We start from the raw sequence: 19,436 nt of genomic DNA on the forward strand, positions 1-19,436 counted from the left end.
GTGGAGAGGGTGCATTCAGAAAAGTTCTTCATGAGTTCCCAAAAAGAAGGACTAGAGGACACCAAAGGAAAGGAATGGGTAGCAGGCTTGAAACTAGTAAGAGAAAGTTGTTCTTGACAAAGCAAATAGTTAACCTATGGAACTCCTTGCTGCAGGAGGCTGTGAAGGCTACAACTAGAACAGAGTTTAAAGGGAAGTGAGTTCAAGTCATGGAGGTTGGGTCCATGGAGTAGTCTTAGCTAGGGGGTAGGAGTGGTGTCCCTGCCCAAAGTTTGTGGCAGGCTGGAGATCTATGGCACGAGACAAATGGCTTGGTGACTGTCCTCGGTCCATCCCCTCCAGGGTCCCTAGGGTTTGCCGCTGTCGACAGACAGGCTACTGGGCTAGATGGACCTTTGGTCTGACCCAGGACGGCCATTGTAAGCTCAGGGCTCAGGGTCGGGGGTCTCAGTGGACCACCTTCATTTTCATGCACACCTGCTCCTGGGTAGCCAGGCTGGAAGCTCTCCTGCCCTAGACGGCCACTTTCCTGTGCCTAGTGCGGAGATCGTGGACGAGGTCCATGATGTCCGCACTAACCCAGGAAGGTGCCCGCCTCTTGCGGTCCAGGGCAAGCTCCCGGGAGCTGCCAGCCTGGTCCCGGGAAGAGGGGGTGGGCTGGGGGACATCGGGTGGGTGGTTCTGTGCCGTGCCAGGTGCAGGGTCTGCTGGATGGGTGCTGGCAGGCTTGCACCTAGCACGGGCACCGTAGCCAGCCCATGCCCCTTTAAGGGGTCCGGGCCCGGGAGGGGGGCATAGAGTTACCCTGGTGTTGGCCAGAGTGGCCACCAGGGAAAGCTGGGGAGGGCTAGCCTCCCACTAGTTCGAATTAAGGGGCTACACACCCCTTAATTCGAACTAGTAAGTTCGAACTAGGCTTAATCCTCGTAAAATGAGGTTTTCCTAGTTCGAACTAAGCGCTTCGCTAGTTCGATTCAAATTCAAACTAGTGGAGCGCTAGTGTAGCGCCTATGAATGTTAGTTCGAACTAACGTCCGTTAGTTCGAACTAACATTGTAGTGTAGACATACCCTCCGAGACTTTCTCCTTGGCCTGGGTGTTTGCTCAGTACCCTATACCTCACCTGCACCCTAACACTGTGCTCCAGCCTAGCGCCCCTTTCCTGCACCCAGTTTCCCTCCCAGAGCTTGCATCTCTTACCCCCTCCTGCTCCCAGAACTCTTGGTTCCAGCCTGGAGCCTGCACCCCCTGTCCCAGCCTAATGAAAGTGTGTGTGTGGGGAGAGCAAGTGATGGAGAGAGCAGGGAATGAAGTCTGTGAAGCCTCAGGGGTAGGGTGGGTAAATCCTGAGTTGCCCTAATACTTAAAAAATGTTCTTGTGCATAAAAAGGTTGGAGACCACTGGTGAAGACATTAGGGATGTTAGATTGGAACCAGCTAACTGTTTAACGGATAAGTTGATGCTTGTCGGTTAAACTTAGGCAGTTCCCAGGGATGTAGCTTCACTGTGGCAGGGAAACCACTTCCCTGGGAGCCAGGCCAGCAGGGGTTGACAGGCCTGCTCTTAGGGAGGCATCGCTGTGGGCTCAGCAATATAATGCTTATTTAAGAGCATGCAGCATGTTGCCCATGAGATTTTCAGTGATCACATAGTTACCTATTTAATCAACTTTTAACATCCCTAGTAGACATACCCTGTCTGCTCCATTCACATTCTCACTCAGCATGGGTGCTTGATATGAACATAAGAATGGCCAGACTGGGTCAGAGCAAAGGTGCATCTAACCCAGTATCTTGTCTGCCAACAGTGGCCAACACCAGATACCCCAGAGGGAGGGAATACAAGTAATCCTCACGTGATCCCACAGATCCTCTCCCCTGTTCAGTTGGAAAACAGTACTTCTCGTGGGATAGCACTCATCAGGCTTTCTAATGCACTGCAAGAGCCCAGCATATAAATTACTTCTAACATGTTATTAATATTTCTAAACCCAAGCATAACAAATATCTCAGGTCAGGCCTGAAAAAAGTAATTCATTTGGCTTAAAAATCATGAGGTTTTTTAAAAAAATATTATTTTTGGACTGTTTTCTGAATTCTGAGTCATTTTGGTGAACTCATGTCATATTTTAAACTTCTCTGTAATCATGACGGATAGAAACTTACTTTTTGAAGGCAAAAACTGAGTTGTACATAATCATGAATCCAAGAGCTAGGGCTTGGAGGAAAAACAAAACTAAACAAAACAAAATCCTGCTAAAGTTGGCCACACACATAGATAATCATATTGTGCTGAGGAGCTCTCAGTATCTGCAGCTCCCACTGACATCTGTGGAAGTTGATGACACTAAGACTTTTGCTCATTGCTTTGGATCCGACATGCCAGCCTTGGAGTTTATGGATGTAGACTGTCGCTCTCCATATACAGCTCAGCAAGTGTGTGGATACATTTCAAAGTGCTTGCTATTCCCTGCCTACATGTGCTCTGCATGTTAGGAAATAAAACGGGTTTAAGTTGTATTTCCTAATGATTATAGTTGTACAAGTTGACAGGCATATATCACTACACGTTTTTATGAGTCCCTGCCTTTGAGTCAGCCTTATGTGTGTCACATCATTTCTTTAAAAGAACAAACTAACTGTTGGGCTACTGTGTATGCAGGCATGTATGTGCGTGTCTGAAGAGATATATCACAAATAAATATCCTTTACTCCTTAATCTTTCATTGTGTCTGTGTAGAGTACCATTGACATGAATGCAGACACACAGATCCATCTGTGTGGATCATTTTGTAGGAGTAGGGCCCAGATCCATAAAGGTATTTAGCCTTCTAACATCCATTGAAAGCAATGGACTTTAGGGCTACGTCTAGACTGCAAGCTTCTTTTGGAATAAGCTTTTCTGGAAGGGTATGTCTACACTAGCCCCCTAGTTCGATCTAGGGAGGCGAATGAGGGTGACCGAAATTGCAAATGAAGCGCAGGATTTAAATATCCCGCGTTTCATTAGCATGTTCCCGTCCAGTCGCCATTTTAGAAATTGACTGGGCCGAAGTAACTGCCCGCGTCTACACGCGGCAGTGAAACGGGATTCCAAATTAAAGCCCTAAATTGAATTAGCTGTTATTCCTCCTGCAATGAGGTTTACCAGGAGTTGCTTCTGGGTGCTGTTGCCTAAGGCTAGCTGAGACATGTGCTTAAAGGGACCCCGCTGCTTGCTTGCCTACCTCTCCGAGGGACAGCAAAGCTTTTGCAGTGTGTGCTCTGGTTGCCCGGCTTTTGGACACCACGGCATACTCTTTGCCATGGAGCCGAAGCTGCCTGTGGGCATGCGATGGCCCCACACTGCTGCAGCTTCTGTTTGTGCAGGCTGCTTCCTGGCCCTGCACGAGCTCGACACCGAGCTCATCATTGAGACCCTCTCCCTGTGTGCGGAGCAAGGCCCTGGCAACTGTATCCCACAGTGAAGAGACGGTTTTGGAGGCTGGACACCAGTTCCGACTGGTGCGACCAGCTGGTCATGGAGTGGTGGGACAACCAGCAATGGCTCCATAACTTTCGTATGAAGAAGGCCACCTTCATGGAGCTGTGTGCCTGGCTTGCCCCTGTCCTCCATTGACGGGATACCCAGATACGACCCGCCATCCCCCTGGACAAGTGGGTCACCGTCGCTGTCTGGAAGCTCGCCACCCAGACAGTTAGTGGTCTATGGGCAAGTAGTTTGGCATGGGAAAGTCCACTGTCCGGGCCCTCCTCATGGAAGTAAGGTGTTCTCAGAATCTCTGGGGGGGGGGGAAGTCTTGGAAAAGGGGGACCCTAGGGAAAGGGGTGCGAGGCTGTGGGGGGTGGGCTGGGAGTGGAGGGAAAGTCCCATCCCTGGGGGGGATGTGCCATCCCGCCCTCACACAGTCCTGCAGGGGGTGGGGGACGACTCATAGGGGGTGGCTCCTGCGGTGTTTGAGGGGGAAAGGAGGAAGAGGGACTCCGGAACCTCCCAAGGGCTCAGGCACCCCCTCTCATTCTCTGTTTTCTGTATTTCTTTGTCTCCTTCTGCAGGTGGTGAAGGCCTAACTCCATCCTGCTATACAGGGTCATCTGCTTGGGAGACCTGGACCCCATCATGGCCAGATTTGCCACCCTGGGCTTCCCCACCTGCGGTGGGGCCATAGATGGAACCCATATTCCCATGCATGCACCACAGCATCGAGCCGCCCAATACGACAACTGCAAGGGCTATTTCTGCATGGTGCTGCAGGCCCTGGTCTACCACCATGGACAGTTCATGGACATTTTTGTTGGGTGGTTGGGCAGAGCTCACGATGCACACATTTTCAGGAATTCCAGCCCCTACAACTAGCTGGAGGTTGGCACATTCTTCCCCCAGCGTGACTGTCAGATTGGGGATGTGCAGATGTAGGGATAACATATTAATATATTGAAAATGATTCCCCCAAATGAAAGTGACTCCCCATAATTTGTTCCCCACAACTTAAAGTGTTTAGATTTATTATTAATTCTTCTTCTTCTTATTATTATTATTATTTGTTAAGATTGTTAAATGTTTAGATTTATCATTATTATTGCCCCTTTAGAATATAATGTATTAGGTTATGTAATTTAGAACTGTTAAGAATATAATCCTATGTAGCCAGAAACAGCCCCCCCTCTGTGCTCCAGGGCATGCTCAAGCTTGTGCAAGGGGCTGCTTGAAATTGACATTGCAGAGATACATTGTAACAATGCACTGTCAATCCACTAACTCTGCTATGGGAGCCAAGCCCTGTAATTGACTAAGGGCATTATTACTTACTTAACGCCTGTTCTCTTTAAAACATTGTAACTTTATTCAGCACTCAGAGACTGTTTTAAGCAATACCATCCAGAAACTTTTTGTAACTACAACTCTGAGATATGTAAAGTTATTATTATACAAAAATATTGTATGGGAAACATTAATTAAGGAATGTATGTAAGAGAGAGAGTGCTTGGATGATGAGTGAATGGTTCTGAGAGGTGCCAGCCTGAGAATACAGCAACAAAGGGCTGAAAAAGGCGTCAGGTGCCAGTGCAACCAAAAGGTGTCAAATACTGAAGGTCCACCCGATGAGATCACTGTCAAGCACCTGGCAGTCACCCTGAAGACATCAGCATGATGCAGCAATTTCCATAGACTGGCATAGGAAAAAATTCCTATAAGAACTGGACTAAAAAACTATGGAATCAGAGTCCAAGGTTCTGCTGCCAGCCTACCAGGAGCTTCAGATGCACATCTGATCAGGACTTCGCTCCCCACTACCATCACTTGTGTACAGAATACCTGGCCATTTTTCTGTCACAAGCAACTTCCAGGCTGGTAACTATAACAAATACACAGAACCTGAATAAATGGATGAATGAATGTTTATATGTATAAGGGTTAAGTAGTTAAACAACATCTTTATTTTTTATTATTATCTTTACAATAAACGTGGCTTTTTGCCTTATCCCCCTCATAAGATCCTGCTTGCTTTTATTTGGTATAACATAGATGCCACTGTGCATCATGGGGGATGTGGCCTACTCCTCATGCCATGGCTGATGAAGCTATACACCTGCCACCTGGACCTCAGCAGGGACCAATTTAATACCCACCTAAACAGGGCCTGTATCCACGTGGAATGCGCCGTGCACAGCTGCCATCCACCAGGCCCATCAAATGAGGGTGCACATCTGGGAAGCTCTGAGGGAGAGTTTCTTTGAAAGACCCCACCAACTCTCCCCATGACCCCCCCCCACTAGAGGCCTGTGCCTTGCCCCTCTCTGCCTTTCCCACAACAATCTTTCCCTTCCCCCCTTCCTTGGTATCAGTACAGATACCAGTTTTGTGTTGAAAACCAAGAACTTTGTATTTTGTCCATAATAAAAGTAACTAGGGAGGAGCAGGATTCAGAACCTAGAATCATAGAATCATAGAACCATAGAGCTGGAAAAGGCCTCAGGAGGTCATCAAGTCCAGCCCCCTGCTCTAGGCAGGACCAATCCCAACTAAATCAACCCGGCCAGGGCTTTGTCAAGCCAAGACTTAAACACCTCTAGGGATGGAGACTCCACTACTTCCCTAGATAACCCATTCCAGTGCTTCACTGCCCTCCTAGTGAAATAGTTTTTCCTAATATCCAACCTGAACCTCTCCCACCACAACTTGAGACCATTGCTCCTTGTTCTGCCATCTGTCACTACTGAGAACAGCCTCTCTCCAGCCTCTTTGGAACCTCCCTTCAGGAAGTTGAAGGCTGCTATCAAATCCCCCCTCACTCCTATCTTCTGCAGACTAAACAGACCCAGCTCCCTCAGCCTCTCCTCATAAGTCATATGCTCCAGCCCCCTAATCATTTTGGTTGCCCTCTGCTGGACTCTCTCCAATGCGTCCACATCCTTTTTGTAGTGGGGGGCCCAGAATTGGACACAATACTCCAGATGTGGCCTCACCAAAGCCGAATAAAGGGGAATAATGACATCTCTGGATCTGCTGGCAATGCTCCTCTTAATGCAACCTAATATGCCATTAGCCTTTTTGGCTACAAGGGAACATTGTTGACTCATATCCAGCTTCTTATCCACTGTAACCCCCAGGTCCTTTTCTGCAGAACTACTACTTAACTGGTTGGTCCCCAGCTTGTAACTATGCTTTGGATTCTTCCGTCTTGTTGAACCTCATCAGATTTCTTGTGGCCCAATCCTCCAATTTGTCTAAGTCACTCTGGACCCTATCTCTGCCCTCAAGCGTATCTACTTCTCCCCCTAGCTTAATATCATCTGCAAACTTGCCGAGGGTGCAATCCATCCCCTCATCCAGGTCATTAATAAAGATATTGAACAAAACCGGTCCTAGAACCAAAACTTGGGGGAACTCCGCTAGAAACCAACCACCATCCTGACATTTCATATATGGTAGCACACATGTTTTGGCTCTGCTGCACCATCTGAGCCCATATTTGGGTCCCATCTAGACTGCAAGCCTCTTTCGAAAGAGCATCTAGACTACAACCGGTACTTTTGAAAAAGCAAGCCACTTTTTCAAAAGAGAGCACCGAGACAGTCGGGATGCTCGCTTTCGAAAAAGCACAGTTTGCAATACATAGTGCCTTTTTTTGAAAGAGCACTTTTGAAAAAAGGCGTTATTCCTCGTAAAACGAGGTTTTCCATAGTTAAAAAACCAGCCATGGTCTTTCGATTTACTTTCAAAAGAACATGGCAGCAGTTTAGATGCAGGGGAAGTTTTTTCAAAAAAAGGCCACTTTTTTGGAAAAAACCCTGTAGTCTAGACACACCCTGGCTACATCTACATTGGCAAGATTTTGCACAAATACTTTTAACTCAAGAGTTTTTGCATTAAAGTATTTGTGCAAGAGAGCGTCTACACTGGCATGTACTTTTGTGCAAGAGATGTGCTTTTGTGAAAAAGCATCCGTGCCGGTGTAGACGCTCTCTTGCGCAAGAAAGTCCGATGGCCATTTTAGCCATCGAGATTTCTTGCACAAGAAATTCATGTTGCCTGTCTACACTGGCCTCTTGCGCAAGAACACTTCTTCAAGAGGGCTTATTCCTGAGCGGGCGCATCATAGTTCTTGCGCAAGAACTCGCGGCCAGTGTAGACTGGCGGCAAGTTTTTGCGCAAAATCTCGCAAATGTAGACACGGCCCCTGAGCGTCCTCCTGGTCATTCTGGGCCAGGATCCGTTGCATGCCTTGGAGGATGACCACGTCCTGTCTCATCAGGTCCCCCTGGACCCTCCTGCACTTGTAGCTCCCCCAGGGTCAGGCGGCTGCCTCAGCTGGCGGTGATCGCCCATTAGTGACGCTAGTCCGGCTGTGGAGAATAAAGAGGAAGAGGCGGTCAGTCATCCATGCAGACACTGTCCCTGAGTCCGTGCCCTCCTCTGTGAGCTGAGAACAAGAGTCCTCAGGTTAGAGGGCAGGGATGTTCCGGGAGCAAGGCTATGTGTGGCCTGGACATCGGCCCTGCCTCACAGAGGCCCTGAGGTGCCCAGGGGACCATGCTTCTTGCTCCCCCCCATCCTCATCCCACAGACAGGCAGGGCAAGGGAAGTGGTCGGCCACAGTGGGATGCCATGGACAGGAGCAGGGCCTGGAGCAGTCTGCTCTTCCATGGGGGCTGCACGCACACCTGCCAGCGCTGTCCGTGGAAGTGGGTGGTGCCTCAAGTGTGCAGGCATTCCCGTGTGTCGTGTGCGGCACTCCTAAGTCTGTGTGCAGCCATGTGTGTGCCCTTGTCCCCAGCCTGCTTCCAGCAGTGGTTAGTGGTGGGAGGGCATCTCCCCCAGGGGTCAGATGTGTGTGTGGCCTCCCCAGAGCCCGTGAACAGGACCCTGGGGACAGGGCCGGATGGAGGCATGGGTGAGCCGGGCAGCTGCCCAAGGCGCCAGCCGATGAGGGGCGCCTAATGGCAGCTGTAAGGGGTGCATGGCGTCCCTTACAGCTGCCATCAGGAGCCACGTGCCCGGATCTCGCAGCACCGGCCCCGCGGCGCTGGCCAACAGCACCCTTCCACCCATGGCTGCGGGGCCCTGCATGGCCCGGCGTGCGTGCCAGCAGCGCTGGCCGGACCAGGCTGGGCAGCGCATGTGCTGTGCACCCTGGGGGCGGCCCCGGGCTGCGCACGAGTGGCCTTGACCAGCTCGCGCATGCGCCTAGCGCCCTGGGGGGCAGGCCCACGCATGCACCCTGCGCCTGGGGGTGGCGCCGCATGCCTGGGCCCAGGGTGCCAAAGGGCTCAGGCTGGCCCTGCCTGGAGGTGCTTTGGGGCTGCCTCCTGGGGCTGCATGTTGCAGACTGGCACTGCATGTAGTTCCACGTGCACGGAGTGTAGCACAATATCCAGGCCAAGATGACCAAGCGACGATTGCATCCCATCCTCTCTGCGCCCGCCTTCCCTGCCCTGTGTGTGTGAGAAACAGAGCACTCACCTGATGATTCCTCCCCGTCCTCAGAGAATGCGTGTAAGACATCCAGGCCCTAGGGTACGGGCTTGAGGGTGAGGGTGACTGTGCTGGCTGTCTCCTCCTCCTCCTCCTCCAGCTCGTCGTCGGATTCTTCCTCCTCCTGGCCTGGGAGCCCTGGGTTGGCAAAGATGAGCATCTCCAGCCCCAAGTCCACCACCAGGGGTGAGGAAGGGGCTGAACCACCCCCCAGGATGTGGTGGAGCTCAGCGTAGTAGGGCTAGGAGTGGGGTCCTGCCCCAGAGAGAGAGCTGTGCTCCCTTGCCCTCGCATAGCCCTGGCAGAGCTCCTTCACTTTGCTCCATACTTGTATGAGGTTCTGGAAGTGGTGGCCTCTTGTGGCCAGAGCCTCGGCCATCCGACCGTATATGTCGGCGTTGTGCCACTGGGAGCCGAGATCCTGCAGGGTCTCCTGCTCATCCAAAACCTACAGGAAGGCCAGGATCTCTGCCCTGGACCACTATGGCACAAACCTCTTCGGGCCTCTGGCTGAGTCCTGGGAGCCCTGGTCATGCTCCCTGTGAGGGCCAGAGAGGTCTCAGGAGGCTTGTGGCTGGGCCATGGGTCCCAATTAGTGTGGCAGTCACAGCCACACAGTGAGGTGCAGCTCTCTGGGCCAGCCCCCTGCCACAAGTGTTGTCCCAGGTGCCTGCAGCTTTAAGAGCTGGCTGGAGACAGGGACTATAGAGTTCTGATTAGTTTGGACGGAGTGGCCACCAGGGCACCTGTGCTATTTCCTGGAGGCCTCTTCTTTCAAAAGAACTCCCTCTTCTGCTCTTTCAGACAAAGACGTCTTCCTCGTGAAAGAACCCCTCCGTTCTTTCAACTTTTTGTCAGAAGAATGCAATAGCAGTATGGACGCAAGTATTTTTTTCTGGACTAACGGCAGTTATTCTGGAAAAACACTGCAGTGTAGGCATACCCTAAGAGCCTAAATACCTCTGAGGTTCTGGGCCTAAGGCACTTAGGGTATGTCTACACTGAAAAGTTAGTTCGAACAAACGGACGTTAGTTCGAACTAACTTTCCTAGGCGCTACACTAGCGCTCCGTTAGTTCAAACTTAATTCAAACTAACGGAGCGCTTAGTTCGAACTAGATAAACCTCATTTTACGAGGACTAACGCCTAGTTCGAACTAGCTAGTTCGAATTAAGGGCTGTGTAGACCCTTAATTCGAACTAGTGGGAGGCTAAGGCTTCCCAGGTTTCCCTGGTGGCCACTCTGGCCAACACCAGGGAAACTCTATTGCCCCCCTCCCGGCCCCGGAGCCCTTAAAGGGCCACGGGCTGGCTACTCACTTTGTGCCAGTTGCAAGGCTGCAAGCACCCGTGCCTGCACAGCCTGCACCTGCCACAGGATGAGCCAGCCATCCGAGGGCTCCCAGCCCTCCACTGCTCCCCAGGACCAGCCTGGTGGCTCCCAGGAGCCTGCCCGGGGGCGCAAAAGGCGGGCGCCCGCCTGGTCAAGTGCGGAGATCGTGGACCTCATCGAGGTTTGGGGGGAAGCCTCCAATGTCCACGATCTCCGCACTAGCCACCGGAACGCGGCCGTCTACGGACGCATGGCTGCCAGCCTGGCCGCCAGGGGCCACCAGCGCAGCCGGGAGCAGGTGCGCTGCAAAATTAAGGACTTGCGGCAGTCCTACTCCCGGGCTTGCCTGCCAGGGGCCGACCCGGAGGCCTGCCCCCACTTCCATGCCCTGGACCGCATCCTGGGGCCTCATGCCGTCCCTGCCCCCCGGGACGTGATTGACCCCGGGGCAGAGGGACCGCTCCTGGACACAGAGGAGGAGGAAGAGGGCTCTGAGAGCCAGGAGCCTGCTGCCAGCCTGCCCAGGACCCAGGACCCCCGAGGCACGCCACAGAGCCGCTCGCCTGCATCGTCAGAGGCCGGGGAGGCGTCCACCTGTGAGTACCCTCGTGTTCCCCTTATGTGTACGGGGGGCTGGGGCGAGAGGGAGCGCCGGGACCGTGCGCCTGGGCCTTGCTCACCACGGAGCAGCAGCTGGGGATCCTGCAGGGGCCCTGGCCTTGCAGAGGGGAGCTGGGTTTCACACACCTGGGCCCCTGGGGTAATTGACCGCTGGTCTTCTTGCACCACAGCTGCAGCACCGGGGACTGCAGGGCGCACCACCCCGCCTGCAGCAGCCGCCCGCGCCCAGGCAAGCAGGACAGCCAGGGACCAGGAGGACTACCAGAGGCGGCACCTCCGGTTCCTGGATCGACAGCTCCGTGTCCAGGACCACTGGGTCCAGGAGGACCTCAGGCTGCGCCGGAGGAGTCTGGAGGCCCTGGAGGAGCAGGGCCATGCTCTGCGAGGCCACCTCCAGAGCCTGCTGGACCGCTTCCCATTTCCTCCTCCCCCTGCTCCCCCTCTTGCTCCCCCTGCTCCCACTCCTGCTTCCGCTCCTGCTTCCTCCACACCCCCCCCCGTCCCTCCTGCCCCACCCTCCACAACCATTCCCCACCAACGCCCCCGGACCCGCAGTGTGGTGAGACGGGAGAGGCAGCCGGACTCCCACCCCTGAGCTTTCCTTTCCCTTCCTCCCTTCCCTTCCCCTCCCCTTCCAGCTCCCTCGTCCCAGGTTTCCCCCTCCCTTCTCCCACCTTCATTCTTCCCTCCCCCCACCCCAGTTCTGTGAAATAAACAGACGGTTTTGTTTGAAAAACAGGTGTCTTTATTTGACAGTAGGTAGGGAGGGGAAAGGGGAAGGAGGGGGGGTAGGGTGGAAGAAGGCCCCAGTGGGGCATGCAAGGGAGAGGTCCGTCCTCCTCCTCCTCCACCTGGAAGCTCTCCCGCAGGGCTTCCCGGATCCGGACGGCCCCCCGCTGGGCTTCCCGGACGGCGGCGGTGCGGGGCTAACCGTAGCGTCCAGCCATGCGGTCAGCCTCAGCCATCCAGGCTGGCAGGAAAGCCTCCCCCTTCCGCTCACACAAATTGTGGAGCACACAACATGCCGCCACCACGGGAGGGATGTTGTGCTCGGCCAGGTCCAGACGGGTGAGGAGGCATCGAAAGCGGGCTTTCAGTCGTCCGAAGGCCCCCTCCACCACGATGCGGGCCCTGGTCAGCCTGGCATTGAAGACCTGGCGGGAGGGATTGAGGTGCCCCGTGTAGGGCTTCATGAGCCAGGGCTGCAGTGGGTAGGCGGCATCCCCCACCAGGCACACGGGCATGTCCACGTCCCCGACCCTGATGTGGCGGTCGGGGAAGAAGGTCCCGTCCTGCAGCCGCTGGCACACGGAGGAGTCGCAGTACACCCGTGCGTCGTGTGCTTTGCCGGACCAGCCCACATTAATGTCCGTGAACTGTCCCCGGTGATCACACACGGCCTGCAGGATCACAGAGAAGTACCCCTTTCTGTTGACGTACCGGGACGCCTGGTGTTCCGGGGCACGGATGGGGATGTGCGTCCCGTCGATGGCCCCCCCGCAGTTGGGGAAGCCGAGGGCGCCGAATCCCCGGATGACGGCGTCCGGGTCGGCGAGGCGGACCACCCTGCGGAGCAGCACCCGGTTGATGGCCTTGACCACCTGCGGAGAGAGACACAGCAAAGCGCCAATCAGTGGGGCGCCCGGGTAGCTGGGAGCGTGCGTGTCCTTGCAGTGCCCCACGCCCCACTCCCGGAAGCAACCCCCCTGGCGGCGTGTAGTACGGCCGGGACAGCCCGACCCCTCCGGTGTGGGGCGCTTTCGCCTCCTCCCGCCCCCCCCCTTTGTCCCTGGGGCGGTCCATCCCCTCCTCGCAGCTCCCCTCCCCCCCCCGGCTCGGTGGCCGACGAGCGCCTTACCTGCATGAGCACCGCTCCGATGGTGGATCTCCCCACACCGAACTGGTTCCCGACGGATCGGTAGCTGTCCGGCGCGGAGAGCTTCCAGAGGGCGATGGCCACCCGCTTCTGGAGGGGGACGGCGGGTCTCATGCGAGTGTCCCTTCTTTGCAGGGCAGGGGCGAGCCACTCGCAGAGCTCCAGGAAGGTGTCCCTCCTCATCCTAAAGTTCTGGGTCCACTGTCAGTCGTCCCAGCGCTCCAGGACGATGCGGTCCCACCAGTCGCTGCTGGTGTCCATTTAAAGAGGTATAAGGGATCTTTTGGAAAAGGCTTTATTTTCCGAAAGATCCGCGTCTAGACTGGCGCTTTTTTCCGGCAAAGCTCCGAGCCGGAAAAAAGCGGCAGCCATGTTTATGCAAATGAAGTGGGGGGGATTTAAATCCCCACTTCATTTGCAATTGTGATGTGTCTAATTTGCATCCCTTTTACGGAAAAAGGATGCATTCTAGACACAGCCCTAGTGTTTGACTACCCTGATAGTTAGGAACTTTTTCCCAATGTCCAACCTAAATCTCCCTTGCTGCAGTTTAAGCCCATTGCTTCTTGTTCTATCCTCAGAGGCCAAGATGAACAAGTTTTCTCCCTCCTCCTTATGACACCCTTTTAGATACCTGAAAACGGCTATCATGTTCCCCCTCAGTCTTCTCTTTTCTAAACTAAACAAACCCAATTCTTTCAGCTTTCCTTCATAGGTCATGTTCTCTAGACCTTTAATCATTCTTGTTGCTCTTCTCTGGACCCTCTCCAGTTTCTCCACATCTTTCTTGAAATGTGGTGCCCAGAACTGGACACAATACTCCAACTGAGGCCTAACCAGCGCAGAGTAGAGCGGAAGAATGACTTCTCATGTCTTGCTGACAACAAGCAGTATAAGAACCTCTATAGAGTAGTAAAGGAAAAAAGAGCCTCTTCCCAAGATTATCCCTGTCCCTGTCCCTGTCCCTACAGATAGAATCATAGAATCATGCGGAGTATAATTTGATGTATTTCTACAACAGGGAATATAAATAACAAAAGTTATGCAAACCCACACCACTAGGTGGAGGCAGATATTTTGAGGAGTTTGTGAGAAAACTTTCAAAAAAGAGAAGTAATATTGGAATTCTGCTTTAAGTCATTTGGCTCACATCTCAGCAGAGTGATCTGTACAGTGCTGGATCTTTAATTTTTTTCCATGAAAGAACCTGGTTAAAATCTTTTAAATAAATCATGTTATTTCCACTCTCCTATTTGTCTGTGCTCTAATAGGGATAGAAAAAATATAATTATTTGCTAATAATGGCTTATATTTGAATCAGAGAGTTAGTAAAATGATTTAAAAAAGAAAATCTCTCTAGAAATGCATATTGTTGTTGCATCAAATTCTGCCGTCCTTGCTCAGATCCTCCTAGGTATTGAGATTCCTGGCTCCCATTGGTTTCAATGGAAATTAGTCTAAATACCTTTGAAGATCTGGGCCTCATACCCTACTCTGACAAAACTTAGGTTGAATTAGAGTCAGTCAAACACTGAGCGGGATTAAGGTGTGCATCTTACTGCACATTGTACAAAAGCTTCTTGCTATCAGTCTATTTTTTGCAGTACAGCTGCTCCCCGAGTTGCAAATGGTCGAGTTACGACCGTTCGCACTTACGACCAAAGCTCCCATGGAGCAGTCATAAAGGCGGTCCCCGAGTTACGAACGTGACCCGCGCTTACAAACAGCGCGGTCACGTGTAACTCAATGGGGTCCAAGTTACGAACTGATCGAGTTACAGCCAAGTGTTTGGTCTGTAACTCGGAGAGAGGCTGTAATGTTTTTTCTGTATTCACCAGTTTTGTTTTCTTGCCTCCTTGGACATGTTGGACTTTGTACATAATGGTGAATAAATGGTATATTTATCATCCTCTCTGACTGTAATGTGTTTTGAGTGATGGCAAATTGTCAAGCCATATTCAGTACAGGCTGATCAATTGATACTCATTAGTGAGATAAGCATGTGAATTGTAAGCCCAGGACTTGCTAAGGGCAGGATCCCACTACTAATTGCTGCAGGACAGTGTGCGTTGCTGCAGAACTCTTAGTTGTGTATGTGCACATGACTTGTTTTTGTAAAAATCTGGCCCTGGGGCAAATAAACTAACATTCAACCAACGATTCAGCTTTTTATCTTGTAAAATACAACCAACTGATAAGTAAAATACAACCAATTAATAAGTAAAGTTTCCTTTTGAGGATATACTATTGCACCAAGATCTGAATTAAGGTTATATGCTAACTTATGAGTTCCCTGACGTCTGCACGGTGTTTGTGATGACTTTGCTACACACATTGGTGTCCTTAATCTGTTCTGTGGTCCTGGGGTTATTTGTCACATGCACAAACATTATTCCTATTGCTGATCCACCCATAGTGGACTGATATTGGATGCCTTGCCCTCATGTAAACAGATACAACGAACAAGCATTGTTACAGTTACCTGTACATGATGCTGTGTTTTTGAAAGGCCTGAACTTATGGAGCAGGTGTAGACGGTGAGGGATGCGAAAAACTAGCAGAGACAGGAAGTCTCTCTGTGCTGACCATGCCCTTAGCTTCTTGTGGAAGTGGCCTCCTGTGCACGTATTAAATATGGAGTACTCTTGAACTGTACTGCTGTACACTTTCTATCTAGCGCAGTTGTATAAGACCCCAGTTTGCACAATGGTATGGAACTGAAGCTTAGCCACGACAGACCCTGAATCAGGGATAAAGTTTCCTAAATATGTAGTATTATTACACTAGTTTCATGTTGGTACCTGGTCAAAGTAGGCTTATCTTCTTGCTTAATTATCTTCTCTGTTGTGCTGTGAATAAATATTACTTAATGACAGTTAAGGACCATCTTATTCTGAGTTTGTACAGGTTCTAAGGCAATGAGATTCTGGCCTATGACTGGGACTATGAGGCAGTACCGCAATACAAATAATCACATGCTGATCTACAGAAATATTTTTCTGCCTTGGACATCCCCACTAGCTTGAGAGATCCAGATGGATCAGTTACTGAAAATGGAAGCAGGTGAACTTGACAGCTTCAGTTTCAGTCCCCTTGTTTCCTGCACTGAGTGTTTTTTCTGCTCTTTACACTAAATGGTAAGCATGTCCACATAATAGTGTGATGAAGATGGATGGATGGGAGGTTTTGACTTCCTCAGTCATGGCATACTGTTGCAGGAAGGTGGTTTGCTGGGAAGAGATGGGGTGGATCTGACCACAAAAGGGAAGGACATCTTAATGCAGTGACTCACCAATCTTATTAGAAGGGCTTTAAACTAAGTTGAGTAGGGGCAGGTGACAAAAGGCAACTAGGTTCAAAAGGTATCTTTAATAGAGGACTAGTTCTTTGGGGAGAATCAGATATGGAAAATTAGAGTAGAATTACAGGAGCAACAAGAGGGAAATCCCTGGGGGGAATTTGATCAATACCTTAGATCAGTGTTTCTCAAAGTGCTCCGTGAAACCACTTTGAGAAAGTTGCTAACTGGCTGCGCCGGTGTGTTTATTTACCAGCACTGAGGCCACGGAGCCTTGCAGGTCCCTTTGGCTCTGGTTAGCCAGTCATAGCAAAAGGAGCTGTGGCTGCTGCTTCCCATGGCTCCCTTTGGCTGCAAACAGCAAATCGGATCCAATGGGAGCCACGAGGCTTTGTGGCTGCGGCACCAGTAAATAAACACACCAGTGTAGCCAGTTAGCAGTTTTCTCAAAGTGGTTTCATGGACCATTTTGAGTATCACTGCTTTAGACGTCTACTCACAAATTCAAGGAATAACAGGACTAAGCAGTTAGAATTGGGAGTACTAATAGACAAGTCATAACTGAGCTTAAGTGGCATCTCAGATACTTGATGGGATAAATCTCATAACTGCAGTATTGGCATAGAGGGGTACATCTTGTTCAGGAAGAGCATGTAGGAATAAAAGGGCGGTGTTGGTGTATTGTACACTTGTTCTGAGTTCCAGAAAGAGGCAAGAGGCAGACCGGTTGAAAGTCTCTGGGTAAAGACGAAGTGGGGAAAACACATCCAAACCAGGAGGAGGAGGGAGATGAGGCATTTCTAGAACAAATAAAACAAATATCCAGAACACAGGCCCTTATAGTAATGAGGAACTTTACCTACCTAGACATCAGTGGGAAAAGTAATATGATAAAACACAAAATATCCAATAAGTTCTTGGAATGTCATGGGGACAATGCTTTGTTTCAGAAACTGAAGGAAGTAACCCAGGGCATAGGCATTTAAGAATTGATTCTGACCAACAGGGAGGAGATGGTTGTGAACCTGTAGGTAGAGGCCTATTTGGGTGAAAGTGATTATGAATAAGGCTGTGAATCATTCATGGAGGTCACAGAAATCATGAAACAAAAAACAGGACTATGTAGAACTTTAAAGACTAACAAGATGGTTTATTAGGTGATGAGCTTTCGTGGGCCAGACCCACTTCCTCAGATCAAATAGTGGAAGAAAATTGACACAACCATATATACCAAAGGATACAATCAAAAAAATGAACACATATGAAAAGGACAAATCAAATTTCGTGTGTTCATTTTTTTTTATTGTATCCTTTGGTATATATGGTTGTGCCAATTTTCTTCCACTATTTGATCTGTGGAAGTGGGTCTGGCCCACGAAAGCTCATCACCTAATAAACCATCTTGTTAGTCTTTAAAGTTCTACATAGTCCTGTTTTTTGTTTCAGCTACACGAGACTAACACGGCTACATTTCTATCACAGAAATCATGGATTCTGTGACTTTCTGGGACCTTTGTGACTTCCACAGTAGTTGGTGTGGTACATCTCAGGGCATCCCTGGGGCCAGATGCTGTGCTGGAGCAATGGTTGGAGAACAGTCAGGGTACCCTGGGCAGTTCACCCACCTGGAGTGGAAGTAGTAGTGGCACCCTAGCCTGCTCTCAGAGCAGTGGAGTCTGCTGGAGTGCTGCCTTTCCCCAGCACCTAAAATTTATTTAGGGCCATTTTTAGTAAAAGTCATAGACAGGTGACAGGTCATCTTAACCATAGTTCTCTCCAGCACAGTGACAGAGTCCCTGTGTGCCTACCTGGTCATCAACAGTTTATGGAATTTGCTTTGGTCACAAGGATGTCACAATAGTGCTTGTGTAAGTTTAACTGGAAGTTCTGGTTGACAGACTGAGAGGCCATCTATCTCTCAGTACTGGAGCTAGTTGGAGGGAGAAAGGATTGAGAGAAGGTGTTGAGGAAAGACTAAACCATGAATACATTTGTGAGTGAACAGGAGGTAATTGATAGAGGTAAGGGTCACTATTGTATTTTTTATATCCAACCTGTATCCACACATACACATTCAAGAGCATGGGTGCATAGAAACGTGTAATATTCTCCATTTATATGACCAGATCATTAGCTGCTGTAAATCCAGTGAGCCTCTACTGACTTCCCTTTTAATTGACTTGAGTTGAAGGACTGGCCTACAGCCTCTGAACCTGGAAACTTTCCTGACAACCTGAGTCACTATTGGATGTTATGGGGAAGGTCTTCTTTCCTTTCTCCAGTTGTTTTATGTTTAATATGGGTCCTTATTTTATGACTTCTGCATCCTTGGAGCCAAAATCTAGAGGTGCAAAGCATCAGAGATGGGAGAAATTAGAAGAGAAAACACAGAAGGACTTCTCTTCTAGCTGACTGTGTCTAGACTACAAAGTTCTATCACTTTTCTTCTGAAAGAAGCTTTTCTGACAGTTGGCCCGTCTACAGTGGGCCAAATGTCAGAAAAAAAGCCTCTTTCAGAACATCCCTTCTTCCTCGTAGAACAAGGTTTACAGAGATGCTGAAAAAACATGTCTGCTTTTCCAATATTTTTTTGGAAAAGCAGACGCATTCCTTGGACGTGGCAGAGCTTTTCTGGGATATCTCTGGTATCCTGGAAAAACTCTGCAGTCTAGATGTACCTGCTGTCTACTTAAGATATTAAGTGGATAGCTAGCATATTAAATGGAGGATAACAAAGCGTTTCTTAGCTCTTAATCCTACACCATTACTATTGCAACTGTATGGGCAATGTAAGTTACAGTTCTGATTCCATCTGCATCTGGGTGTTGGAATCGAAGGGTAAGGATGGGTAATCGCCTAATCTTGAGCAATCTTTCATGGGAAGGGTAAATTCTGATCAATTCCTCCTCCATGCCTTGGAATGCTGTTACAATGGAGACAGATAAATATGGCATTTCAGATTTCTTGTTAAATATTAAGTCTCCAGGAGAATTTTTGCTGAGAGACACATGGGAGATAAAATCCTGATTTTATTAATACATCAACTATTTCACAGTTTCATAGAGTTTAAGGCTGGTAGGTCATTAGATCATGTACTTTAATCTTCTGTATGTCACAAACCATTACGTTTCACCTAGCAACCCTATGCTGAAACCAAAACTTGTCTTGGACTAAAAATTGTCACTCTTGAAGGGTATGTCAACACAGCAGTGTTAATTTGGAATAACTGATGTTATTGCAAAATAACATAGTCCGCATCTACACAGCAAGCCATTATTTCAACATAATGTCAAATAATGTCAAGCTGGAGAACTTCTTTCTCCGACTCCTAT

General features: G+C 50.0%; 1 protein-coding gene across 2 annotated transcripts in view; it reads left to right on the forward strand.

Annotated features, from left to right (window-relative positions):
• Positions 1-17,999: 17,999 nt before the first annotated feature.
• The window catches only part of LOC142825328 (maestro heat-like repeat-containing protein family member 2B), a 43,768-nt gene continuing 42,331 nt past the window's right edge, over positions 18,000-19,436 (forward strand). For both annotated transcript variants that reach the window (XR_012899754.1, XM_075917284.1), the window contains exon 1: positions 18,000-18,125. Coding sequence is in view for 1 of the 2 variants with exons in the window: in XM_075917284.1 (XP_075773399.1) it covers positions 18,086-18,125 (40 nt within the window). In the remaining variant the exon portion in view is untranslated. The remainder of the gene's footprint in view (positions 18,126-19,436) is intronic.

The sequence above is a fragment of the Pelodiscus sinensis genome, unplaced genomic scaffold, assembly GCF_049634645.1.
Source record: "Pelodiscus sinensis isolate JC-2024 unplaced genomic scaffold, ASM4963464v1 ctg49, whole genome shotgun sequence".
Classification (NCBI taxonomy): Eukaryota; Metazoa; Chordata; order Testudines; family Trionychidae; genus Pelodiscus; species Pelodiscus sinensis.